At 44.1% G+C, this 27,358-nt stretch overlaps 1 protein-coding gene across 1 annotated transcript in view; it reads right to left on the reverse strand.

Annotated features, from left to right (window-relative positions):
* Window positions 1-27,358, reverse strand: part of ATP10B (ATPase phospholipid transporting 10B (putative)) — a 305,387-nt gene that overhangs the window by 27,343 nt on the left and 250,686 nt on the right. Inside the window, exons 13-19 of the mRNA XM_059062671.2 lie at window positions 26,098-26,698; window positions 23,474-23,583; window positions 21,416-21,542; window positions 18,171-18,355; window positions 10,680-11,001; window positions 7,548-7,624; window positions 6,073-6,198 (exon numbers count right to left, since the gene is read on the reverse strand). Of these exons, the coding sequence (XP_058918654.1) occupies window positions 6,073-6,198; window positions 7,548-7,624; window positions 10,680-11,001; window positions 18,171-18,355; window positions 21,416-21,542; window positions 23,474-23,583; window positions 26,098-26,698 (1,548 nt within the window). The remainder of the gene's footprint in view (window positions 1-6,072; window positions 6,199-7,547; window positions 7,625-10,679; window positions 11,002-18,170; window positions 18,356-21,415; window positions 21,543-23,473; window positions 23,584-26,097; window positions 26,699-27,358) is intronic.

Below are 27,358 nucleotides of genomic sequence, written 5' to 3' on the forward strand. Positions count from 1 at the left end.
TATATAACCTTCCAAGACCCAGCCAGGAAGAAATAGAAAATATGAACAATCACAAGTACTGAAATTGAAACTGTAATTAAAAATTTCCAACAAACCAAAGTACAGGACCAGATGGCTTCACAATTGAATTCTTTCAAACATTTAGAGAAGAATTAACACCTGTCCTTCTGAAACTATTTCAAAAAATTGCATGGAAGGAACACTCCCAAACTCATTCTATGAGGCCACCATCACCCTGATACCAAAACCAGACAAAGTTGCCACACATGAAAAAAATTACAGGCCAACCAATATCATTGATGAACATAGATGCAAAAATCCTCAACAAAACACTAGCAAACCAAATCCAATGATACACTAAAAGGATTGTGCACCCTTATCAAGTGGGATTTATCCCAGGGATGCAAGGATTTTTCAATATCCACAAATCACTGTGATACACTACATCGACAAACTGAAGAATAAAAACCATATGATCATCTCAATAGATGCAGAAAAAGCTTTTGACAAAATTCAACACCCATTTATAATAAAACCTCTCCAGAAAGTGGGCAGAGAGGGAACCTACCTCAACATAATAAAGGCCATATATGACAAACCCACAGCAAACATCATTCTCATTGGTGAAAAGCTGAAAGCATTTCCTCTAAGATCAGGAACAAGACAAGGATGTCCAGTCTTGCCACTTTTATTCAGTCGTGGAAGTCCTAGCCATGTGCAGATGACATGATACTATATATAGACAATCCTAAAGATGCCACCAGAAAAGTACTAGATCTCATCAGTGGTAAAGTTGTAGGATACAAAATTAACACACAGAAATCACTTGTATTTCTGTACACTAACAACAAGAGATCAGAAAGAGAAATTAAGGAAACAATCCCACTTATCATCGCATCAATAAGAATAAAATACCTAGGAGTAAACCTACCTAAGGAGGAAAAAGACCTGTACTGTGAAAACTATAAGATGCTGATGAAAGAACTTGAACCATGACACAAACAGATGGAGAGATATACCATGTTCCTGGACTGGAAGAATCAATATTGTCAAATGAGTATACTACCCAAGGCAATCTACAGATTCAATGCAATCCCTATCAAATTACCAATGGCATTTTTCACAGAACTAGACCACGAAATTTTACAATTTGTATGGAAACACAAAAGACCCCGTATAGCCAAAGCTATTTGAAAAAGAAAAACAGAGCTGGAGGAATCAGGCTCTCTGACTTCAGACTATGCTACAAAGCTACAGTTGTCAAAATACTATGGTACTGGCACAAAAATAGAAATATAGATCAAAGGAATAGGCTAGAAAGCCCAGAAATACACCCACACACTGATGGTCAGTTAATCTATGACAAAAGAGGCAAGAGTATACAGTGGAGAAAAGACAGTCTCTTCAATAAGTGATGTTGGGAAAACTGGACAACTACATGTAAAAAAATGAAACAAACATTCTTTAACACCATACACAAAAATAAACTCAAAATGGTTTAAAGACTTAAATATAAGACATGACAGCATAAAACTCCTAGAAGAGAACATAGGCAAAACATTCTGACATATATCATACCAATGTTTTCTTAGGTCAGTCTCCCAAGGCAATAGAAATAAAAGCAAAAATAAACAAATGGGACCTAATCAAACTTATAAGCTTTTGTACAGTCAAGGAAACCATAAACAAAATGAAAAGACAACCTACGTACTGGGAGGAAATATTTACAAACAAAGAAACCTACAGGAGATTAATCTCCAAAATATACAAATAGCTCATGCAACTCAATATAAAACAAAAAAACCAACCAGTCAAAAAACTGGCAGATCTAAATAGACATTTCTCCAAAGAAGATATATGGATGGCCAAAAAGCACATGAAAAGATGCTCAACATCACTAACTGTAAGAGAAATGCAAATCAAAACCACAATGAGGTATCACCTCACACGGGTCAGGATGGCCATCATCAAAATACCTACAAACAACAAATGCTGGAGAGGGTGTGGAGAAAAGGGAACCCTCTTGCACTGTTGGTGGGAATGTAAGTTGATATAGCCACTATGGAGGTTCCTTAAAAAACTAAAAACAGCTACCATGTGATCCAGCAATCCCACTCCTGGGCATATATACAGAGAAAACCATAATTTGAAAGGATATATGCACCACAGTGTTCATTGCAGCACTATTTACAATAGCCAAGACATGGAAGCAACCCAAATGTTCACTGACAGAGGAATGGATGAAGAAGATGTGGTACATATATGCAATGGAATATTACTCAGCCATAAAAAGAATGATATAATGCCATTTGCAGTAACATGGACCTAGAGATTGTCATACTGAGTGCGACAAGTCAGAGAAAGACAAAGATCATATGATATCACTTATATGTGGAACTAAAAAAATGATATAAATGAACTTACAAAATAGAAACAGACTCACGGACTTTGTAAACAAACTTACAGTTACCAAAAGGGAAAGGTTGGGGGAGGGATAAATTAGGAGTTTGGGATTAACATATACACACTATACAAAATATATAATATAAAATATGTAATCAACAAGAACCTACTGTATAGCACAGGGAACTCTACTCAATAATCAGTGATAACATTATTACTGTTATTATTACTAATAACATATATGGGAAAGAATCTGAAACGGAATGGGTATATGTATAACTGAATCACTTTGCTGTACCCCTGAAACTAACGCAACATTGTAAATCAAGTATACTCTTATATAAAACAAAAATTAAATTTAAAAAGGAATATTCCAATTAAAAAATTGAAACTGTATTAATCCTTGAAAAAAAAAAGAATACAAGGTTCCTGACCTTCAGTCTTGGGCTTTTAATACCACGTCATTATACTGCTCTGTGTCTTCTGCTCTACCAGGGATTTTCAATTAGAGACATATGTATACGCTACTCCAAGTGTTGTTCATGGACCTGTGTTGACCCAGGAATGTTTGTTACTGGTCCATGATGAGACAAGTAAAGAAATTGAAAGAAAGCATTTAGAAACTTGTATAAGCAATTTGACAGAGTAGTTTATATCTGTTGAATGTAATAGTAAACAATTTGGACTCGTGTTAAAAAAAAAAATAGTGTCTTATCCCAGGTTCCTGGTGCGACTAAACTCCTCCTTTTTCTATGTCCTGGTCTACACTCTTATGTTTCCTTTATAACTTGCCTACTGCCTTTGTGTTTTTACTGTAAATCTCTTACAGTTAGTTTTGGAATTAGATACAATGTATGCTATAAAATGATGCATAAACTTCCTGAAATATTTCCTATAAGGACTCAGGTTGTCAAACATCTCCTTGGCCAGGAAACTGATTAACTCATAGTTAAATATCCTTGTCTTTCAGACCATGGTTTAAATGCTATTTTCTTCTGGCTTGATTAGGATAAGAGTCTCCTGGCGATATGTCCATAGCACCCTGGCCTTACTCTAGGGAGATGCACCGAAGAAAATGTTTTTTTTTTTTTTTTTTTAAGAAAATGTTTTAAAAATTTTAATTTCTTTCCCCCATAGGAGTGCTTGTCAGTCTTTCATGTTCATATGAATCACCTGGGGATCTGATTCACGATGAAGATTTTGAGTTAGTGGGCCTGGCGTGCAACCTGAGGATCCCCATTTCTAATGAGCATCGAAGTGAGCTAATGCTGGGGGTCCAGGAACCACATTTTGAGATTTATTGAAACCAGGAGGTGACAAACTACATTCTGTATGTCAAGTCCAGCCAAAAGTAAGGTTTTACTGGGACACAGCAACAACGATCCACTGGCATATTGTCTATAGCTGCCACAGTGGAGCTGAGTCGGTGTGACAGAAGCTACACGGCCCACAAAGCAGACAATATTTATGAGCAGGCCCTTTGCAGAAGAAGTTTGCCGAGCCCCGATTTAGACCGTAAGCCTCATGAGAGTGGGGACCACGTGTGCCTAGATCTCTGCTCTATACCCAGTGCCTGATAACGTTCCCAACACAGCAGATGTTCAATAGTTATTTGAACAAACTAAGTACATCTTGGTGGTTCTTTTGTCCTCACATGCATCCTGGGGTTTTAACATGAAAGTGTGTTTCCTTCTGCAGGTCGTGTTAGGACCTTGTGTGTTTCCACTTGCTCTGCCTGGCTGGAATCTCTGCCCCCCGGGGAGAGCGCAATGAACCCCGTGATGGCATCGCTGAGACTGGGCGCCTGTTTTTCCTCCCTAGAAGCTACAGTGCAGTAATTAATTCATTGTTCACATTTCAGAGCAGGCAGGGTTTTAATCCCCTCTGAAATTGGTTTTGGATATGGAAGTCATAGTTCTCCACCCTCTAATTGCAAAGGGGAGATAATACAGCATCAGTATTGCAATTTCGATCCCAGTATTGAGCTGGAAATAAATATCATTTAAGCTCTGAAAGCATGGCTGGCTGGAAACGTTTCCTTTTCTATTTCACAAATTTAATGCAGAGAAGAGGTTGTGCTTATTCAAAAGAGCGATTCTTTTGAAGGCAAGGAAAAAACATTAAACTGGGGCATTTTGAATTCTAACTACACAGTCTTTCTGGTCAAAGAGACTTGTTTGCGTGGACTTGCTGAAATAATGGTACCATCCAGTGTATGGAATTTACATTATTTTTTGTCATGCTGCTTATTTACATATACATTGAACTTTGCACAGAAATGCTTATTCCCGAGTCAGGGTAACTGTGACAGTGCCTGAAAGCAGGCCTGGGAGAATGGAGTGAGAGGAAAAAATATATGCCATTTTTTAGCTGCTACTTGGCTACTGTGTTTCCCTTCCATCACTCGGGTCTTAATCCTCCCTTTTTCTTTATGCAAAAAGGAACTGGATTCTGTTTGGGGTCTCTTGAGGATTATTCAAAGGTCCTCAAGCTAGATAATGAAGAACGCAGGCCCTGTTCTCCCTTAGTACAGCAGTGCTCTGACTTCTTCCTATGCCCATTGTTAATCAAGGGCTTTGCAAACAAGAGCCTCTGACAGTTTTAATACCTCAGTTGGTGTGTGCCTGCTTTAGGCCCTTATCAACGAGACAAAAACACACGTATCTTTCAGAGAAACAATAACACCTTCAAATGACTGTATAGTGCTACGTGCGATCCAGAGCTCTGATGCTAAAACCTCTAGATAATACTTCTAGGGACAGAGAGAGTCTTAGTCTCCCCATATTATTGATGAGGAAACCAAGGCTCAGAGAGTTGAAGTAACTCTTTCAAGTTCACACAGCATACTAGAATCAGGCAAGACTAAAACCCAGATGATCACCCTACTCTAAACATTTTTGCGAATAAATATTTTATTTAGAAGTCCTTGTTGGGAATGCTGGTGATGTTGAAGTGATACACAGGGTCTTGGGTGGAAGATCCTAAAGGATCCCAAGATCCTAAACCTTCCCCTTCACGGGTGCTGCTCTTGCATATCCAGGTGACTCTATCTGGGGACGAAACTTAAGCTACAAGTTAGGCGAGTTGTTCTTCAAATCCTTCTTCCTTGCAGTCAGAAAAGAAATCTCATTTATGGAGGCCCTCTAAGAGTTATGACAGCAGCAACAATGATAAGAAAAAGAATGGCTAACTTTATAGGGTGATCACTAAGCGCTAATCACTTTCTACACAAGCTGCCAATTCAGCCCCATGGCAAGTGTGTGAGAAAGGTACTATTACCACCCCCATTTTAGAGATGAGGAAACTAAGGTGTGAAGCCATTACCAAATACAGGAGCCTCAATTTGAACCAAATCTGATCTGACTCCAGAGTACTCATGCTGCCTCCTATGTGCCAGGTGCGTGCCAGACAGTACTGCCAATCTTGACGATAATCTCACCAAATAGTACTAGCCCCATTTTATCAAAGATGAAATTGAGGCCCAGAGAACTGAATTATCTTGCCCAAGGTCACTGAGCTAGTAAGGGACAGTTTCAGGATTCAAAATCCAGGTTAGCCTGACTTATTTCCTTACATAGAGATGCTTTGTCTATTTCAGCGGGGAGAGCTGGCTGTCCCCTGGCCAGGACTCCCAAGGCTCGGGTGGGAGTTTACCGCAGGGCTACTCACCACGTTCTTGTAGAAGTAGTATGCCACCATCCTGGCCAGGCGTGAGTAACACCAGTGTCCGTGCACAAGTAGCAGCTTCTTGAGGTGTCTGAAGCGGGAGATGGCAAAGTCGCTGGACATGACGGCCTGAGAGGGCAGAGCAGACACGTCAGCTTCCATCCATAGCTGCCAGTGCACCAAAGAGGCTCCCTCGAGGGTGCTGCTCTGTTCTGGGTCCACAGCCAGTAGGGTCTAAAAGACCCTTTGTCACGTGTAGCACCCTTGGGTGGCTTTATGGACTCTGACACCCCACCCTTTCCTCTGGGAAATGCAAACCCCATTAGAATCCAAGGAGGGCAGGTCAGAAGCGACCAGTGGTCTGGTCTGGCCCTTCACCTCCTTCCACTTACCCAGTGAGCATTTATTGTGGACCAGTGTGTGTTGGGTACCATCTAGGGATGTGATGGTTGACCAGAGAGTAGGGGCTTCCATGCAAGTGATCCTCAAACCTCTCAACACCCTTGGCCACCCACCAAGGCAGGCCATTTGCTCCAGTCTCATGTGGAGCTGATGGATGGATAGCTCTTTCCTTCCATGGAGCTGAAATGTGTCTTTTGCCCTTGGGATGACTCAGAACAAGGCCCAGGTCATAGTAATTTTTTAGAGTAGGAGGTTTGGACGTGCCTGGTTATAAATCCTGGTCCGAGTCTTGGTCAGGGCATTTAACCTCTCTCAGCCTCAGTTTCCTCATCTGAAAAAGTGGAATAACAATCCCTAACACACAGGATGGTGGCTGCTGAAATTAACTGGGATAATAAGCGTGAAGTGCAAATAGAGTGCTGGCCTACGATAGACACTGAAAAGGTGACGGTGTTCTTTCTTCCCCACCAACAAATGTAGGCACCACCTAATGTCTGCACTGGTGGTGGGAATACAATTGTTAATGGTTCAAAACCCCAAGGTGGGGGTCTGTCTTAATGGGGAACATTAGCAGCTCAAGTTAGTATGCTTGTTCCAAGCTGAATTTGAGTAATTTCGGTACACTTTTAAGGTATACCAAGCAACTTATAGGTCCATCTAGCCGTCACGACTAAGATGGCAATTGAAAAATATTTTCCGATGTCCTTACATCTGTCACTGCTCACAGAGGGCACTGCAAACTTGGATGTGGGTGGAGGTTACAGGGAGGAAGCATGGAATCAGGGGAAGGCTTTGGTTTCCCTGAATGGTTGGGTACTATTTGGCTTTAGAATATGGGTATCGCCAGCTGTCTATAAGAAGCCAAGCATCTTTGATCTCTCTCTTTATTCTGAAGGACTGGGCAGTAGGGATGTGCTGATGGAGGTTATGTATAGGCAAGGATATCTGCCTTTCAGATGATAATTCTGCAAAGCTCTTCAGAATAAATTCCTCCAACACTGTGGGGAATTGCTTAACTCACTAATAAGGATAAAGGAGAGTAAGAAAGTAACAAGTAGCGTTGAAGCAAATGATACCTGCATGCCTTCCTGTCCAGATATTCCAATCCCAATATCAGCAGCTTGAATCATGCTTACGTCATTTGCTCCATCACCTGAAAGGAGAGAGGTCATGAGATCCTGGTCCAACTGCTATGTGACAATGAGAACTTTGATACAAGTGGCACTGAACTGTCCCTATTTTGTGCATAAGTGAATCCTTTTAATGTTGCTCTGAATAGTCCTATAGGAAGAGTCATTGCTACAGGCATTTAGCCTGAGAGATCTTTTCTTCTTTGGATAAGAAGCCCTACTCTTTCTTTATCATTTACCAAGTATTTATTGTATCTTTTTTTTTAGGTACAATGTTAGGTATTGGGAATACAATGGTATGTGAGCCTCGGGCAGTGCTTTACAGTTTGCCAAAAAGGCCTTCACAGGTGTTACAGTGGGCTTCACTGAGAAGCAAATGGAGAATTTGAACAACACAGGGACTTGGCAAGGGTAATCCAGGTAGTGAAGGGACCCGGAAGCACTGGAGCTAAGATCTCTCTGTTTCCAAGGCCAGCATACCTCCCCTCACTCAGTATAACTTATACTGACCCTATCAAGACAACTGGAATGCTGGACAGCTAAGTCATCAGAGATTGTAAATGGTGTCCAAGGACAGAGACAATGTTCAGTGATGTTTCTAAATATAGGAACATGGGATTGACTCATTTTTTTAGGTTGAGGTACATTGAGTCACTTTGAGTGCCCAGTTAATGAGTCAGTTGTTTCAGGAAACTGGAGGTTAGGGCATGGAAATACATACACACACATGCCACATTTTATACCAGCACCGTCAAACAGATTTTTCTGTGATAGAAATGTCCTATATCTTTACTGTCCAATTTGAAAACCATTAGCCCCCTATGACTACTGAAATGTGGCTGGTGGATTTCTATTTAATTTTAAATTTAACTTTAAATAGCCACATATAACAGGTGGCAACCATGTTGGACAGCACAGCTCTAAACAGTGAGGTCTTCCTCACAAGCCTGGCTTTTCCAGACTATGATGCCTTATCCATCAGACTAGAGTTTAGCAAACTTTTTCTGTAAAGGGCCAGATAGTAAATATTTTAAGGCTTTATGGGCCAAGAAGCAAAACGGAACAACTGTTCCTGCTGAGAGGCAAATCGGTTTTACACATTTTACCATTAAAAACACAAAAGCCGGGCTTCCCTGGTGGCGCAGTGGTTGAGAGAGTCCGCCTGCCGATGCAGGGGACACGGGTTCGTGCCCCGGTCAGGGAAGATCCCACGTGCCGCGGAGCGGCTGGGCCCGTGAGCCATGGCCGCTGAGCCTGCGCGTCCGGAGCCTGTGCTCCGCAACGGGAGAGGCCACGACAGTGAGAAGCCCGCGTACCGCAAAACCCCCCCCCAAAAGCAAAAAACCCCACAAAAACCATTCTTAACATCTCTACAGAAATATGCAGTGGGCCAGTCTCAGCTTGAGGGCCATGATTTGTAGACTGAACTGCCTTCATCCTTCTTCTGGCGCCACCTGTTTTTCCAGTGGGTCCTCATAATAATCTGCAAGTCAATTTATATGAGATATTAGAGAGAATATGGATTTGGGGGAGGAAATTTTCTTCTCCTAATCTGGCAACAAAATTCATTAAGCTCAAAAATTTTGTCAGTGTAAGTTGCTGTTATTCTTCTAACGATTTTTTTTTTCCCTTGAGAGCACAGCAGTGCATGATTTTCATCATCCCTATGGCAGAACAAATCCACCCTTTAACCTCTTCTGTTAGCAAGGCAGTGGAAGCAGAGGTGTGGAATCCTGCTTTTTCTTGCCCTGCTGGTTTTGTTTCTGCTGCTTTGGCAGGGAAGCCAGTCCCTTACCTCTGGGAGTCAATCCCGGGCTATTGCCTTGAACGTGTCTGAAGTTTTGAAGAGGACAATTCAGGGAATAAAATTAGGATGCAGTTGCTAAAGCTCTGCTCTGTCTATTCTTTCTGCCCACTCCCTCTTTTTTTTTTTTTTTCCCCCTGGTTTTGAACTGCTTTTACCTGAAGACCAGGAGAAAAGGAAAAAAAAAAACAACCCAGCAATGTAAAGTAGGCCCCTTATTTGAAATGCCAGGAAAGAAAATCTCTTTCCATGTCTTTGTAGGAGGAAGAGAACCTGAACCATCTGTAAGAATGCCCTTACACGAAAGCAACGTTTACCATGTGCTTGGTATGCACTGGGCACGGGGTGGAACTGAGTAAGACTGACATTGTCCCTCCACTCAAGAAACTTCTGGTCTCCTGAGCAGCCCAGCACTAAAGGCGTAACAGTGCTGTGGAGCCCTGTGGGAGCCCACGGAGTAAAGGCATATTATGTGGGATTGGAGGAGGGTTTACAGAGGAAACAGCTTGAGCAAAGGTCAAGAAGCGAGAGAGGACGAGGCTCCTGGAGAATGGTAAGCAGCTTCATGTGGTTGGAACATGGACCGCTGAATGCTGGGGGAAGGAAGGTGGCTGGAGATAAAATGGAGCCCAGATCGTGAAGGTTCTTGAAAACCAGCTTTGGTTGTTCCTGGAAGGTTTGAAGTAAGGACACTTAATTTCTCTGCCTCAACCATGGCTAAAATTTAATCCCCTATGAGAAATTCTTCAACAACCAACAAGCCAGCATTTGTTGAGGGTATGCTTTGTGTGGAGTCTTATATTTACAAATGAACACACAACACTAAATGTGGGACAAGCTTCACTTTTAAAATCTCCCCACCAGCCATCAACACTCGACAGAATATCAAGTCCCCAGGCACCTGAGGTGCGTGGTATTGTGCCATGTGTTAAGTATTGAAGGGCACATGCTTGGCGTCCCAGAAGTGAGTGGGCCTGAATGTATACCGAGCTACCTGCATATTCTGAACTTGAGGCCCCTCTTGGCTTTGGCGTCCATCCAAGTCCTGACGTTTCCTTAGCAGACCCGCTCATCCTGACAACTTGGATTTGCTCTCCCACCCTGCTTAGCTTCTGCTCACCTGCTGACTGCCACGTCTTGATTGTCACTTTCAACCCTCTCCCTCTAAGACAATGACCCTCAGCTTGAGCATCCTGACGGTGATACGTGACCCCTCACCTCTGGTCCAGAGTGGCCTTGCCCAGCTTCCCCCCACATCTCCGCATGAAGGGTACCTATGGAAAGGGTCATGACTCTTAGCTTGTCTCGCACCAGCTTGACGAGCATACTCTTCTGGAGTGGGGTGGAACGGCAGCACAGGACAGACCGGCAGTACTGGGTCAACTCCAGAAATTTCTCCTCCAGTTTTCCCTGGAAAATGGCATTCAACGTCTTCCCGTCGATGACCAATCCAACCTCTGGAGCTGCAGCTCCTGAGGCGGGGGATGGCATCGCAGAAGGTAGGCGGAACCCAGAGAGCTTGTGGTCCGACTTCTGTGGTCCATGAAATTGCTTTAGCTCTTCCAATATCAAGTTGAGGATGGATTCACAGGTTTCCTATAAAGAGCAGAATAATGAATTTGGTGTTAGTAAGCAACATTGGAAACAGGTTTAAAATGTCACTTTATCCTTTAGTTAAAGAGTTATAAAACTCTACCCTCATAGAGATGACCCGGGATTTCACTCTCTGATTTTGACATTTCTCTGCAATATTTCAAACAGCATCAAAGCAATAGTAATTTGGAACCAAATTAATGGCCAAAATAGGAGAGACCAGAATGGGAGTGGAGATAGCTCAGCAAGATGGGGGACTTTTACAGGGATGATAGAATGTAGTAAGTGATACTGATATGATGGTAAATGATGACAATGTGTCATGCTGGTACCTGCTTTCCGTTTCTCACAAGTCATTTCTGTTCGCCTTTGTTCCTCAGAACATTCCCGTGTGGTAGGGAGGGTGAGTATTACTGACTTTAGTTTCAAGATGAGGAAACTGAAACAGTGAAATCCTTACTAACTTGCTCAGTCATCTCGAATTGAGGCTCCTTAACTGAAAAAATACATCGACTGCGTGTTTATCCATTTGTATAAATGTGTTGGTCGTACTGGTTAAAACTGACCATGTATGTGAGTCTTATTGATTTTTTCTGATGTTTTCCTTGAAACACGGTGAAGAAATTATTTCCTCTTATCAATCCTCCTCCATTACTTTTTTTTTTGCGGTACACGGGCCTCTCACTGTTGTGGCCTCTCCCGTTGTGGAGCACAGGCTCCGGACGCGCAGGCTCAGTGGCCATGGCTCACGGGCCCAGCCGCTCCACGGCATGTGGGGTCTTCCCGGACGGGGGCACGAACCCGTGTCCCCTGCATCGGCAGGCAGACTCTCAACCACTGTGCCACCAGGGAAGCACTCCTCCATTACTTCTGATTGTATCAAAGATAAAGACAGATCTTGGATCTAAAGATATCCTTAATACCCTTTTCACTTGTTTAACCATCACTTTTAAATAAAGATAGAGAAAACTGGTGGCAGTCAGCTGTCTTATCAATTTTAATTTCATTGTTCTGTTCACGGGGTCTTTATTGAGCAGTGTTCTTTTATCCGTGGCAAGGGATGATGATTTTTCGTTTACTGCAGTGCTAAAAAATTCTTCTAAAAATAAGTTTTGAAAAGTTCAAAGTGAGTCTATTTAAATGAAATCATTAAATAAACAACAGTATAGATAATATGTGGATTTAGGCAAAAATCGTGAAGGTTGTTCTGAAATGACAAGTTTGGAGACCACTGGTCTAGAAGCTTCTGAGAATATTTGGAATAATTTCTTCTGAAGTGGGTAGGACTACAGTTCATTACTCTGGAGGCTTCCTTTAGGGGGCGCTCAACTAAGCACTGCAAGCAATAGGACGCACACAGGGCCTAGCGGGGCCACAGGAAGTAGTTCAGGAGCACATGGTTATACCCGGGGCACTTTTCTGGGAAAGAGATCAAGGTAGTCCTTGCTGGAGCTTGGGGTTGGCACACAGTATATACAGGCACACCTTGGAGATATTGTGCGTTTGGTTCCAGACCACTGCAATAAAGTGAATATTGCAATAAAGTGAGTCACATGAAACTTTTGGTTTCCCAGGGCATATAAAAATTATGTTTAGTAAGTATACAATAATATTATGTCTAAAAAAACTGTACATATATTAATTAAAATACTTATTGCTAAAAAGTGCTATCATCTGAGCCTTCAGCAAGTTGTAATCCTTTTGCTGGGGGAGGGTCTTGCTTCTATGTCCGTGGCTGCTGACTGATCTGGGTGGTGGTTGCTAAGGCTGGGGTAGCTGAGGCAATTTCTTAAAATAAGACAACAATGAAGTGTGCTACATCGATGGACCCTTCCTTCCATGAAGGATTTATCTGTAGCCTGCAATGCTGTTTGGTGGCATTTTACCCACAGTAGAACTTTGTAAATTGCAGTCAATCCTCTCAAACCTGCCACTGCTTTATCAACTGAATTTATGTAATACGCTAAATCCTTTGTTGTCATTTCAACAATCTTCACAGCATCTTCACCAGGAGTAGATTCCATCTCAAGAAACCAGTTTCTTTGCGCATCCATAAGAAGCAAAGCCTCAACTATTAAAGTTTTATCATGAGATTGCAGCAATTCAGTTACATCTTCAGGCTCCACTTCTAATTCCAGTTCTCTTGCCATTTCCAGCACATCTGCCGTGACTCCCTGCACTGAAGTCTTGAACCCCTCAAAGTCATCCATGAGGATTAGAATCAGCTTCTTCTAAACTCCTGGTAGTGTTGATATTTTGTCCTCTTCCCATGAGTCACAAATGTTCATAATAGCATCTAGAATGGTGAATCCTTTCCATAGGTTTTCAATTTATTTTGCCCACAACCAGCAGAGGAATCACTGCCTATGGCAGTTATAACCTTATGGAATGTATTTCTTAAATAATGACTTGAAAGTTGAAGTTCCTCCTTGATCCATGGGCTGTGGAATGGATGTCATGTTATCAGGCATGAAAACAACATTCATCGCATTGTACATCTCCATCAGAGCTCTTGGCTGACCAGGTGCATTGTTCATGAGCAGTAATATTTTGAAAGGAATCTTTTTCTGAGCAGTAGGTCTCAGAAGTGGGCTTAATTAAAATATTCAGTAAACCATGCTGTAAACAGTTAACACTGTCATCCAGGTTTTGTTGTTCCTTTTGTAGAACACTGACAGAGTATATTTTAGCATAAATTCTTAAGGGTCCTAGGATTTTCTTTTTTTTTTTGCAGTACGCGGGCCTCTCACTGTTGTGGCCTCTCCCGTTGCGGAGCACAGGCTCCGGACGCGCAGGCTCAGCGGCCATGGCTCACGGGCCCAGCCACTCCACGGCATGTGGGATCTTCCCAAACCGGGTCACGAACCCGTGTCCCCTGCATCGGCAGGCAGACTCTCAACCACTGCACCGCCAGGGAAGCCCCTAGGATTTTCATAATGGTCAATGAGCATCGGCTTCAACTTAAAGTCACCAGCTGCATTAGCCTCTAACAGAGTCAGCCTGTCATTTGAAGCTTTGTAGCCGGGCACTGACTTCTCTCTAGCCATAAAAGTCCTAGACTGCGTCTTCTTCCAATATAACACTGTTTTCTCTACATTGAAAATTTGTTGTTTAGTGTAGCCACCTTCCTTAATGATCTTAGCTAGATCTTCTGCATAACTTGCTGCAGCTTCTACATCAGCACTTGCTGCTTCACCTTGTACTTTTATATGATGAAGATGGTTTCTTTCCTTAAACCTCATGAACCAACCTCTGCTAGCTTCAAACTTTTCTTCTTCAGCTTCCTCACCTCTCTCAGCCTTCATGGAATTGAAGAGAGTTAGGGCCTTGTTCTGGATTAGACTTTGGCTTAAAGGCATGTTGTGGCTGGCTTGATCTTCTATCCAGACCGCTAGACCTTTCTCTGTATCAGCAATAAGGCTGATTCACTTTCTTATCATTCATGCATTTATCGGAGTAGCACTTTTAATGTCCTTCAAGAATTTCTCGTTTGCATTCACAACTTAGCTAACTGGCATAAGACACCTAGCTTTTGGTCTGTCCCAGCTTTCAACATGCCTTCTTTACTAAGCTTAATCATTTCTAGCTTTTGGTTTAAAGCTAGAATTTCTAGCTTTTGGTTAAAAGCTAGAGATATGCAACTCTTCCTCTCAAACACTTGGAGGCCATTATAGGGTTATTAATTGACCTAATTTTGATATTGTTGTGTCTCAGGGAATAGGGAGGCCTGAGGAGAGTGGGAGGAGACGGAACAACCTGTCCGTGGAACAGTCAGAACACTGACATTTATCAGTTAGGTTCGTTATCTTATATGGGTGCAGTTCGTGGTACCCTAAAACATCAAAGAACACTAGTCACAGATCACCATAACAAATACAATAATAATAAAGAAGTTTGAAATACTGCGAGAGTTACCAAAATGTGACACAGAGACCCAAAGTGATCAAATGCTTTTGGAAAGATGGCGCCAACAGACTTGCTCAATGCAGGGTTGCCATGAAACTTCAATTTGTAAAAAACAGTATCTGCAAAGTGCAATGAAGTGCAATAAAATGAGGTATGCTGTCAATTCCTCCAACACGTGACTGCAACAAGTCATTGGAAATATAAGCTTCAAAATAAAATCTCTGAATTTACTTATTTCAAATTTTCTATGTAATAATCACAATCGTTACCATTCATTTAACATTCAGTATCTGTCAGGTACTGAGGCAGGCAGCCTCTAAGATGGTTCTCAATGATCTCCACCTCCTGGTATTCATGTCCTTCTATGTGTAATCTCCAACCATTGAGTGTGGTTATGACTAATGACTCCTTTCTAATGAAGAGAATTTTGCAAAAGTGATGGGATGTCGCTTCCCAGGTCAGTTTATCTAAAGACTGTGGCTACCAATTTTGGCAACCTTTCTCACTCTCTCTCTTGAATGGCTTACCCTGGAGGAAACCAGCTGTCATGTTGTGAAGCAGCTTGGTAGAGGGGCCCCTGTGGTGAGGAACCAAAGCCTGTCAATAATCATGTCCGTGAGCTTGCAAGAAGGACTCCTCTCCGTCACCAAATGACCCAACCAGTTGAGCCTTTAGATGAGCTCACATCCCTGACTGATAGCCTGACTGCAACCCCAGGAGAGACCTTGAACCAGAGACAGGTACCCAGCTAAGCTGCTCCTGGACTCATAACCCATACATACTGTGGGATAATAAATGTTTACTGTTTTCAGCTGCTAAGTTTTGGGGTACTTTGTTAACTCATATAAATACAGTGCTAGTAAGTATTGTTCTTCTGTGAACTTATTTAACCCTCCCAATAGCCTCTGAAATTAAATCTTTTTAATCCCTATTCTGCAGATGAGAAGAATGAAGTTCAGAGAGATATGGTATCTGGACCATATTAAGCCTTCCATATATGTTGTTAATAATAACAATAACAGTTGCTATTACCAGTTCCTATCTAATACTATATAATATCTTCTAAAATTCCTTGACAGATCAACATTTCCAGTGATGGGTTAGTAATTTTTTCATGTTATGGATGAGAACCCTGAGTTCTAGACAGGTCCCATAGCTTGCTTATAGCTTTAAGATACATAACAAAGAAACCATAGTCCTAAATCAATTTATACTGAATCAGGCAGATTAAAACCCTTGGAGGAAATAGCCACCAAATATGTAATTACATTAAACTGGGGTTTAAATAAGTCTGAGATTTAGAATAGGTTTCCCCAGTTTCTGTCTTAACATATCTCTGCACCTACTACTTTCCCAAAGGGATGAGAAAGCCTAATTTTCCAGGTTTAGTGGGCCTGGGGGGTGTAGGCAGGGCCCAACATTCAGGTACCATCTTGGAGGGTTGGGGACAGCTTTTAAATCGTTGACAGTGACTGAGCTCAACTTGGAACGTGGCCCACAGTTCCTTGGGAACTTTGGCTAATTAATCAAGAGAGATCTTCCTCTTCCTACAGGAATGCATTGCATTTAACAGAACCCACAGAAGCCCACTCTATCCCGCTCAGGAGCACTCACAGGCTTGTTGATATCCTCCCTCCTAGAATCTGCTGGAGTGAAATGATCATTGCAAATGGAATTTCCATTGCAAGTGGGGCAGGCAGACATCCACACTATTACAGGGATCAAGCACTCAAGCAAGCTGCAAATTACTTTCTTTCCTAGGCATAATATTAACGCCAAGATTTCCCTGAGAATAGATTCATTTTGAAAATTCATTGGGGTTTAATCTAATCATGGCATTATCTGTTCACCTGACAAGAAAGTAAGTGATTTTCCCAATTCAGCTAAAGGGCCTCTGGCACTTTTATTAGGATTCACTACCTCTTTAAAAAATTATGTGGGGCTTCCCTGGTGGCACAGTGGTTGAGAGTCCTCCTGCCGATGCAGGGGACGCGTGTTCGTGCCCCGGTCCGGGAGGATCCCACATGCCGTGGAGCGGCTGGGCCCGTGAGCCATGGCCGCTGAGTCTGCGCGTCCGGATCCTGTGCTCCGCAACGGGAGAGGCCACAGCAGTGAGAGGCCCGTGTACCACAAAAAAATAAATAAATAAAAATAAAAAATTATGTGTACGTGGATTCTTCATGGAATGAAAACCAAATTGAAACCTGTAAACGTCTATTCTGGGTCCAGTTCAGCCTCAGGCAAAAGTGAAGGAGTGATATTCCATCAACCTTCCTGCATCTCTTTCTGCACTGTTCTTTCCATCTTCCATCTTCCTCCCTCTCTCCATCCTTCTCCCCATGGTATGTTCTAGGTCTCCAGGTGCCCCCCACCCCCCGCAGCAACCCACTGCTTTCCTTGTTACAACTGCACATCTAATCCAGTCCTGCTCCCTTTGATAGGAGCACACAACTCAATGCCTACTTCCCATATACATCAGCCAAGGAGATAGTGGAACTTTACTTTCTGCAGTTTGCATCGTGAGAATAGATTTTTTTCCTCCTAAATCTAAAACTGTGTTATGACTTTAAATACACTTCTTTAGACTTTATACAGTCCTCTGTCTCCAAACCTTGCTCCCTGCCACTCACAACCTATTCAGACTGAAAATTGCAGTTTTCAAACTTGGCTTATCTTTCTCTCTCTCCTCCATCCCATCAAAACATACTGGTCTCACCTATCATTTCCTTCAGGTTTTATTCTGTGGCAACAAACTGCACATACGAATTGGAGCTGAAATTTTAAACTGAGAATCATTGCTATTTAATTGGGGTTTTTCAATGGATAAGTTAATCCAAAGTATAAGAAACAATTGAGGATCTGTGAGCAAACAGTCTGGTATAATGCAAATAGCACTGACCTGGCCAGAGAAGAGCATTTTAGACTTAGTCCATCAGAAACTACCAGGGTGGCCCTGGGCAAGAGACTTAGCTCCAGTGGTCCTCAGTTTCTCACGTGTAGAATGGGGAAACTGCGCCAAGGATGAGATTCGAGAAAGGCACAACTTGCTACTAGGTACTGCTAGATGTAATATAAATAGACTGGTCAACCGTATGTGGGGATGTGGTCGAGGATATTGGGCTGGATGCCTTCTAGGACCCTTGGAACTCCAAGATTTGGGGGAAGGGGTGCTTCTCCTGTGTACCCAAGTCCCACCCAAAATCCTGTCTCCTGTTGGCCTAGAAGCTGCTCCGCACTTGGACATTTGAGCTCTACTTTGGCCTCACCTGACTTTCTGTGTTAATGGAATAAACGGTGTCTGTCTGGTCTAACAGTCTGCAGGCATAGGCAATATTGACTGCTGTCTCCTGCTTGTCTCCAGTCAAGACCCAGAGCCGGATCCCAGCCTCCCTCAGAGCAGCGACTGTGTCTGCAACTCCTTCCTGCAGCCGGTCTTCGATCCCAGTGGCTCCTGGAGTGATTAGAGACACCAGAACTCACATTTATGTTGAGAAAGTAGCTGCTTAATTTCCCCAAAGCCCTATCAAGCCAGGCAATGATTATTAACTTATCTCTCAGGTTCTAGGCTGTGCTAAATGCCCAGGATACAGCAGTGAAATAGACAGAGCTGGTCTCCACCCTCTCCGTGCTCAAAGGCCTGTTGAATAAGGATTTAAAACTGAGCTATGTGAGGAGAGCAGCCCAGGGTGCTGGGCAAACATATATCAGGAGACCCAAACTTCATTTGGAAGGTCAAGGGAAGGCCTTGCTGAGGAAGGGCCACTTAAGCTCAGACCTGGGAGATAAACCCAAAAGGTGGGGAAGGAGGGCAATGCCAGGCAGAGGGCTCGGCTCAGCACGTGTGAAGGCCCAGAGGTCAGAGTAGAAGATGACACAGAAAGTCAGGCAGAGCAGGGTGAGCGAGAGGCCAGGCAGGGAGGGGAGGAGCTGGATCATGTAGAGCCTGTCAAGGCGTGAAGGGATTTGGCATTTATTTGGTAGCAAAGAAAGCTATTAAAGGGAGTTAACTTGGAAAGTGATGGGATCGGTTATGAATTTTAAGAAGATCATTCTCGAGAATGGACTGGAGGGTGGAGGAAGCAGGATGAGATTCAGGGCTACCAGTCAGAGGAGAGCTGGTGTGGCTGGACTGGGCTCGCGGCAATAGGAGTGGAAAGATATGGAGAGACTGGAATCTTTGCTCTGCCAGCGCTCACAACAGAGACTTGGGTTTTTGATAACGTTCTTGGAGGGCATTAAAGATGCGGATTCCATCATTTTTTGAATGGTCTCAAGCTTTGAGCCAAACTTGATGATTATATACCCAAATATCCAATAGCTGCTAAGTGGTTAAGCAAAAATAAATCTGCATTTACATTGAGATTCATTTCCGACCACAGACTAATGGCTACCCATTTCACTCTGGGCAGGAACAGGCGTGCCATTTCTTTTAATAATCCCGAGTGACAATAGGTTGGCAAAGCAGTTACATCAGATGCATATTGAAAAGTTGATTTAATATTGTGGGACTCGGTGTGAATGCATGGCAGCTTTTTAATAGCATGGCAGTTTCTTCGTGGCAGGATGAAATCTCTTTCCAGCCCTAGTCTTCTCCATCGCAAGCCATCTTGAGGGACGAAAACAAACCTCTCTATCCTGAAATGTGCCTGTTTTGTATTTCAGGCCCAAGCGCACAGGTAAACCAACCCATGAAAAGTGATGCCCGATCCTCATCTTTTCCGCTGAGCGTTAGCCTGGAAGGTGAGACTGAAAATGATGTGTGTTACCGGGAGGCAGGGTGAAGGAGAGAGCAGGAAAAACACATTTAGTTGTGTGAAAGAGAAAATGAAACAGGAAGGTGGTGAGAGCCTTTCTCAGCCAGGGAAGCCGACCGGTCCTGACAAGTGTGTTCTCTTTCATGCACTACCGGCTCAGGGGCATTTCTCACCAGCTGAGGCCAGAAGGCTCCCCTGAAACAAAAGAAACCGCAGGGGAGAGGGTGTGAAGGGGGTCAGGGGCCCTAATGGGATGACATTCTGGGGGTGGCCTGGGGTGCCGGATGGAGCTGTCTAGACTAGCTACCCTCTAGTTCTTGTTAAAATGGGTTCTCGAGGCCAGCTTTCAAGGGGGCCTTGTGAGGAAGCAGACAAAGGCCCCTGCAGTCCAAACACAGGAAACAAAAAAGCCAAAGGAAGTGGGGAGCAAACCTGTCTCCCCCTGTTTTCCACCCATCTGACTAAATCTTGCTGGTACCTTTTATATATAAAGAGGTATTACCGTCTTCTTACAGCGACCCTGGGTCTTCCCCCTTCAACCCTGCCTGGCTGAACTTGGTGATTTAGCCAGAGGAGGTGCAAAGGCTGAGAGGGGTGTCCCTGGGCACACAGCAAGGTCTCCACAGGGCCAAGATGTGGCCTTCATCCCCAGGCCAGCATTGCCTCCCAAGATGAAAGAAGCCTTTTGCCACATGGCCAGTATGTGCATGCTGTTCAGGCATCGCCTTTCCTGGATCTTATTCCCAAGCTGTGAAGAGATTAGTCTGATAAATAAAGCCTCCCCCTTCTCCCTTGGCAACGCTTTTCCTTCAGCGGAAAGCCAATGCTGTCTCTTAGCTGGTGTTTTCCATCTTTCCCCCGAGAGTATCTGTCTAACTTCTATACGTCTTTACAGCAGCAGAGTGATTTTTGTAAAATACAAATCTGTCCCTGCTTTGATTCCTTTCCCCTCTCCAAACCTTTAGCCTATGATTTACATGGCTCTCCATAACCTGCATCCTGCTGATCTCTTTCACCTCGCCTCACCCTGTTGATCTCCCCCGTACTCTGTGGTCCAGCCGTAGAAGACCTCTGAGTCTCCAGCCAGCCCAGGCTTTCTTGCCTCCAGGCCTTCATTCGGGCCCTTCCCTCTCCTGGAACACCCTCCCCCTTTGACCAGCTCCTTTTCCCTGCTCAGTTCTGGCTGTCCTGCACCCTCCTTGGCTCCACAGTAGGTTGCCACCTTCTCCTTTGTGCTTTCATCCCACCAGGTACAGCTTCCAGCCCATCTCTCATCACACTCTGTTGAAATTATTTGTTTAATCATCCAAGTGTCTTTGCTAGACTCTGAGCTCCAGGAGGGCAGGGTCTGGGTTGTTTTCTTTAAAAATTTTTATTGGAGTATAGTTGATTTACAGTGCTGTGTTAGTTTCAGGTGAGGGTCTGCGGCTCTTGTTCCCTGTTGTATCCACAATACCTAGCATGCTACTTGGTACATAGTAGGTGCTCAATAAACATTTGAACCACTGGAGGAGAAGCAACCAGGCTTCATCCAGCAGGGAGTGCAGGAATGCTCCCGGGGCATCCTCAGGAAGCTGCGTGTGGAGTCTGGGTTGGATATCGGCACAGCCCATTGGTGCCAAATGCCTGGAAGGGCACCCCAGGGAGGTTCCTAATTGAGACACATTTGTAGCAGTGTCAGAATCAAGGCCAAGAACTCCCTTTCCAGCTTGCAGCATTCCTTTTTTAAAATGTAATGATACCTTATTTTTGCCTACCGAGTAAGGTGAGTTGATTCTCCAGGTCCTGTGCTGTCTCCATGAGAAGCTCATCTCTGTTGTTGAGGGACGCCTCAGCCTCACGCCGGAAACTGGCCCATCTCTGGAAGTCCTCTTCACTTAAGATCTATGCAAAAGGAAGAGGCTTGTTCACAGCTCTGGGTGACTCCCTCCCCCTGCCCATGTGCTGGGCCTCCTACGGGCCAGTTTGAGCTTCACTGTACAATTAGATGGGGCTTTTCCCTCAACATTTTTTTTTTTTTTTTGAGTCTTGAATTGATGAAGGATAGGTTCTTCGTGTTCCATTATCATCAAACTTCTGTTGAGCCCCTGTGATGCTCTGGTCACCGGAAATATACCAGTGATCAAGACAGACAAGGATCCTATAGGCCTGGGCTTATGTGCTAGTGGAGGGTGAGAGACATTATCCAAGTGAATAATTTAAAAGAATGGACCATGTCAAGGAGTTCCATACAGAAAACAAAGAGGGTGATATGATGGTGTATGACAGGGTAGGGGGATAGTTGTGGGAAGAGGGGTTATTTCATTTGGATCGTCAGGTCCCTTAGACAAGGTGACATGTAGGCTGAGATCAAATGACGAGAAGGATTCTGTCACGGGGAGAGGTTAGTTCAAAGGCCATGAAATAACAATGGACTTGGCTTTCTTTCTGTCCCTTGAACATACCAGTTAGCTTAAGGATGGAGAGCCAGGTGGAGAGGATCAGCAATGAGTCTGGAAAGGTAAGGAGCAGCCAGATCTTGCATAGCCTGGTAGACCATTCCACCAGCTACTGGGGGTGCCCAATGGCTGAAAGAATCCAACTAGAGGGCATATCTGGAGTCCATAGCACTTTTAGACCCCTCTGTTGGCATTATATCCTCACTGTCTCTTATAGTAATGAATGACTCTTTTCTTCAAGCATCAAATATTCTTTAATTTTCCCTCTGTGCACAGCACTATAGGGAAAACCAAGGGGACACAGGTAGGCCTTTTGCTCTCAAGGAAGAACAGTCTTACCAGAGGAGGCAAAGTAGGAATAGATAATGTCAATAAAAAATAGGTGGTAAGGATATAAGTACAATTTATGGAACAGTAATGCTGGTCACTGTCCCAGGCGCTGTACCTGTGTTAGCTTAGTTAATGTCCCTGACAATTATGAGGTAGGGAACACTAGCACCTTTTTACAGATAAGAACATCCCCAAACTCAGAGAGGTGAAGAAACTTGCCCAAGGTCACACCACAGATAAGTGGTGAGATTGGGACTTGTCCCCTGGTAGGTCTGGCTTTAACGTGGGTGCTCTTAAACTTTATGGTGCACTAAGCACCTACAGAAGAGCTGAAGAGCTCTGGGGTTTTATGGAGAAGAAGCCATCTTGAAACGTATGCCCATCACAGCTCCCCTATCTGATTTTAGGTGCTTCATGAGATGCCCCAGCTCTGGGATTCATAGCTCTTTGCCTCCTTTACTGTAGGGGCAGCAAAGTGAAAGACCTGAAGGGCATAAGGTGGGTAATCTACTTGACTATAACTGGGACAAGGGCAATGCTAGGGGAATGGTAGGAACCATGACCAACCCCAGAACACAGCAGAATATATCCTTCATCAAAGGGATCAGCTGCTACATGGCTCTAGCTATTTCTAGCTATTCAAGAATGGAGATCCAGTTTTCCAGATCCTCTGCGTTTTCAGGAGAAACCAGAAATCTAGATTTGTATGGGATCACATAAACTCTCCCCAATTCCAAATCTAGGCAAATAATGCAAATGTTCAAAGGATACTTGAAGGCAAAATTATAACATTAAAAAATTATGAGTTATAGGTTATCAGTTACATAGACAATGGAAAACAAGGAACCACAAAGCCACACTAATAAGGAACCTTGCCACTCAGATTTTTGTCCCAGCAAAATTGTCAAAGTCATGGGTCTCTGTGGTCAGGATAGCTAATTTTGAAAATATTAAAACAACCAACATTGAGGATCTTCTAAAAAAGAAATAGGAAGACAGAAGCAGGGTCAAGGCCTTTCAACCACTGAGCGTGGAATTTGTTCTCACCTTCTTGGCGATGCACAGTGTTCGAAGGCCGTCTCTTGCATACAAGTCTAGATGCCTCTGGGTCTGGGCTCGGATTTTCCTCACCTTCTTTTCCACCTCAGTGTCAGTCGCTGTCAAAGAGTCGTCCCTCATGAGGCCGTGGGCAATTGCTTAGGGATCCCGTTCCTAACACTCAGGCATCTTTAGAGGAGGAATTCCCTCATAACCCCGCCCCCCTTAAACATGGAACAGCTCTCCCAGGCTGCCCTGGAAGGCGGTAACTCCACAGGTCCTTAAATTGTCTTCTCTCTGTATCTGATCATCCAAAGTCTGGCTGAGAGATGTACTATTTAGGGAAGGTAGGTGGTTCCTGGTATTGTTCCCAAATGCCTGTTTGCAGGAATTCCCTGGCTGTCCAGTGGTTAGGACAACATGCTTCCACTGCAGGGGGCATGGGTTTGATCCCTGGTCAGGGAACTAAGATCCTGCATGCTGTGAGGCAAAAAAAAAAAAAAAAAAAGCATGGATAACCCAAACATCTGTTTGCATCAGAACCACCAGGGAACTTAAACCAATAATAGAGATTCGCAGGTCAGGTTGAAGGCCTGCTGAATCGGGGGACCAGAAGTCTGAGTGTTTCTTGTTACCTAAGGAGTTTTCCATGTGGCCAGTTTAGCCCTGGATGACCAGTTTGCTAAGTCTCAGACATACTATCCATCACTTTCTCCATCATCTACTTTAGTCCTTATAGCAAGTTGCTTCCAAGGTAGCTACAGACCTGAATCTCATTACTAAGTTCCTCACCATACTGGGTTTGCTGAGTTAGGCTTAGAAAAAATATTTTTTGGATTCCTATAAATCTAGTGTGAAAAATATTTCATTGTGTTGCTCAAAGTACCCCTTTTGAAGTCCTACATAATACGATTCTCTTAGAAGAAATTTATCTTTTTCTTTTGAAATTCCAGTACTTTGATCTACCAGATAAAAAAGAAATTTTCAGCCTGGGCTGGTGGTTATGGGGCAGGATTGATGCAATCACCGCTTCCTCTATCTAAGATGTTACAGACATCACTAATCAGTGGCAGCACTTTGTAAATCTGAGCTTGGAAAAAGCTTCTGAATCCTTCTTTACCAGGGCTGGATTGAGATCTTTAGAAGCCCTAAGCGGTAAACAGATTTTGTGCACTTTGTCCATCCCTCCATATAATGCAAAATTAAAAGTACAATTCTTAACAGTAAGATAAGTATAAGGAAGTCCAACAAAGCTCTGACTTTCTCCATGATACTATTCTAAGGCTGCTTTTATGCAGTATAAAAATCCCTTCAAAGATTATTTTCTCATTTTTCAGATGCTACTGGTTTCCTGGTACCTTAACCACAGTCTTTGTACCTTATCTTTTTGAGCACTATCCACAATATTTTATTTTCAAAGACATCAACTCCTGAGATGAAACACCTTTTGCCTTCTACCTGTGTGCCTTTGAGTTTACATTTTTGCTCAGGCTACCAGGAACCTCAGGGTCAAATTGAATGTTCAAACACTGTAAATATATTAAACCCTGAGGTTATTTTTCCCCCCTCCTTTTGAAATCTTTGCTTCTCAAATCTTATCTTAACACTGTCTGTGTATTTTTTATGGGAGGCATCGGTAATCCATTTTGGAATCAGGTGAGGAACAGAGAAGGAAACATCTCCAGGGCAGTGTGGAAGGCTGTTGCCCAGGGATAGAATGCCGTGGCACCCTTGACTCGGAAACACAGAATTCACTTGTCTGCCACAGTCTGGGGATGAAGAGGCTTAATTAGCTCCCTTCCCATTCAAAACACTCATCAATCCCCATGAACCTCTTGGCTCTGATCCATAGCTGATAATTCAGGAGGCACAGGGCTGCCTGGGCAATTCTAAAGCTTGGCTAGAATCTACTGCCCTGGGAGAATCACAGCCCCATAACTGTCTTCTTGCTAGCAATCAGGAAGCGCCTGCACACTAATTCATGCTGTTCCAAAATTGGACAGTGATATATAGGGACTCTGGAACATTTTTCTGGCTTGGAGCAAGTTTATGAAAATCTATTTGGGGGAGGCTGGGGAAGGGGATGATAAAGAGGACCACCTGAGGCTTCCCAGAGTGAACTGAGCCTGATGCAGAATTCTGGCAGCATGGAAAGAGCTCTGAACTGGGATTCAGGATACCTCCACATAGGATTTACCACTAGTTAGCTGGGGCCACTTCTTTTAAGTCACTTCCCTCTTTGGGTTCAGTTGGCTTCTCTCCAAAACTAAGAGTTAGGACCACAGCGTGTTCTAGGGTATGTTAATGGATGTCCGGGTGAAAAAAAATTGTGTGTGGAGAGTCCATCTTTAAATGAGTTTGGAAAACTAGAAACTGGGATAAATAAAGTTAAAGAAGTTCCTCTATGACAAGACTGTCCAAACAAAGCCCTTAATAAGTTAATAATGAGCTCTGTAATTCTCCGGGTCGTGGAGACATGTAAAGCAAGCTGCTTTGTGGGGACCATCTTGAGGGTTTGTGTTCCGGTTGGGACCTGCCGGACTGAGTGACACTATAACGTGAGCCCCTGGTTACCATCCACGCCGCCTGTTAAATAAGCCCTCTCTTCTTGGAACCCAGTGAGGTGGACTCACCACAGGCTGGGTCTTCCAGCAGGTCCATGATAACGCCGTCAGCACCCTTGGTGTAGACGATGATCTCACCGGTCAGCGGGTGCCTCACGACCACGGACATCCTCTTCCTGACAGAGTCAAACTCCAGGGTGCAGAGGACATCGAAGGTGAGGCAGGTGCCCTGGGGCAAGCGCACGGTCACCTGCTTGGGCGTCCGGGACACCAGCGTGAAGCTGTAGGCACGGGCAGCGTGCACCAGGGCAGCCTCATCGGGGCTCTCGGCCTCATAACAGACTTCGGGGCCGGCCAGGCTGAGGGCCGGGGCCTGCAGCACCTCCTCCAGGGAGGCACCCGGACCCGCCCCCAGGATGCCACCCTGCTCCCATGTGCTGCTCCTGTAGCCGCCGTCGGTGGAGTAGCCGCCACTGCTCACAGACGCGTCGTCTCTCTCTTCCGAGTCCGTGGTGGGCATGTTGTCCCCCAAACTCTCCCCCAGGTCCGTGTCAGAGGGTGCGGTGGTCGAGAATGACTGGCTGAGGCTCGAAAGCTTCAGCCTGTGGAACAGCTGCTGAATCTTCTCCAGGGATGTCACCAGAGCCTTGGTCGAGGGTGGCACTGTGACCTTGTGGTAGAGGAGGGAAGGAGACCATGACTCTCCAGGTTGGGAAAACTATCAAGCTGTCTTATGAATCTCATTTTGCAATCAGTGAATTAGGTGGACCTTCAGTGATGGTGGGCAAGTCTTCTCCCCTCTGCGAGCCTCGGTTTACCCACCTATAACATGAGGGAGTTAGGCCATTGGTTTCCTTCCAGCCCTGACTTCCTAGGGATTGGCGATACTCATTTTTCTCTATCTTATGACCATCCCACTCTGATCACGGGCAAAGCAAAGCAAAGGAGACAAAAGCCAGACTCACAGTAGGGGTTCACAGGCCCTGCACCCTTACCATCGCCTTGTCTGCTGCATTTCTGCACGCAGCATCTCACTTCATCCTCCCAGCAGCACCAGGGGATCCTATCATTATCCCAATTTCTGGATGAGGCAACTGAGGCATAAAGAGGTTAAATTGGCTGTGATCACCCAGTGTGTAAGATAGCAGAGCTGGGTCTCAAATCTGGGTCTGTCTGCCTCCAGGGATTGGGCTCTTGAGCTACCTGCCAGCTAAAGCCTCCCCGTTAATGTGCAAATTGAGAATTGGATGCTGTCCTTCCCCCAATGGTACTTCTTTCTCTCTTGAAAATAGGGAGAATTGCTCAGATAATGCTTCCTGTGTTCCCAAAA

The sequence above is a fragment of the Kogia breviceps genome, chromosome 4 (genome assembly GCF_026419965.1).
Source record: "Kogia breviceps isolate mKogBre1 chromosome 4, mKogBre1 haplotype 1, whole genome shotgun sequence".
NCBI lineage: Eukaryota > Metazoa > Chordata > Mammalia > Artiodactyla > Physeteridae > Kogia > Kogia breviceps.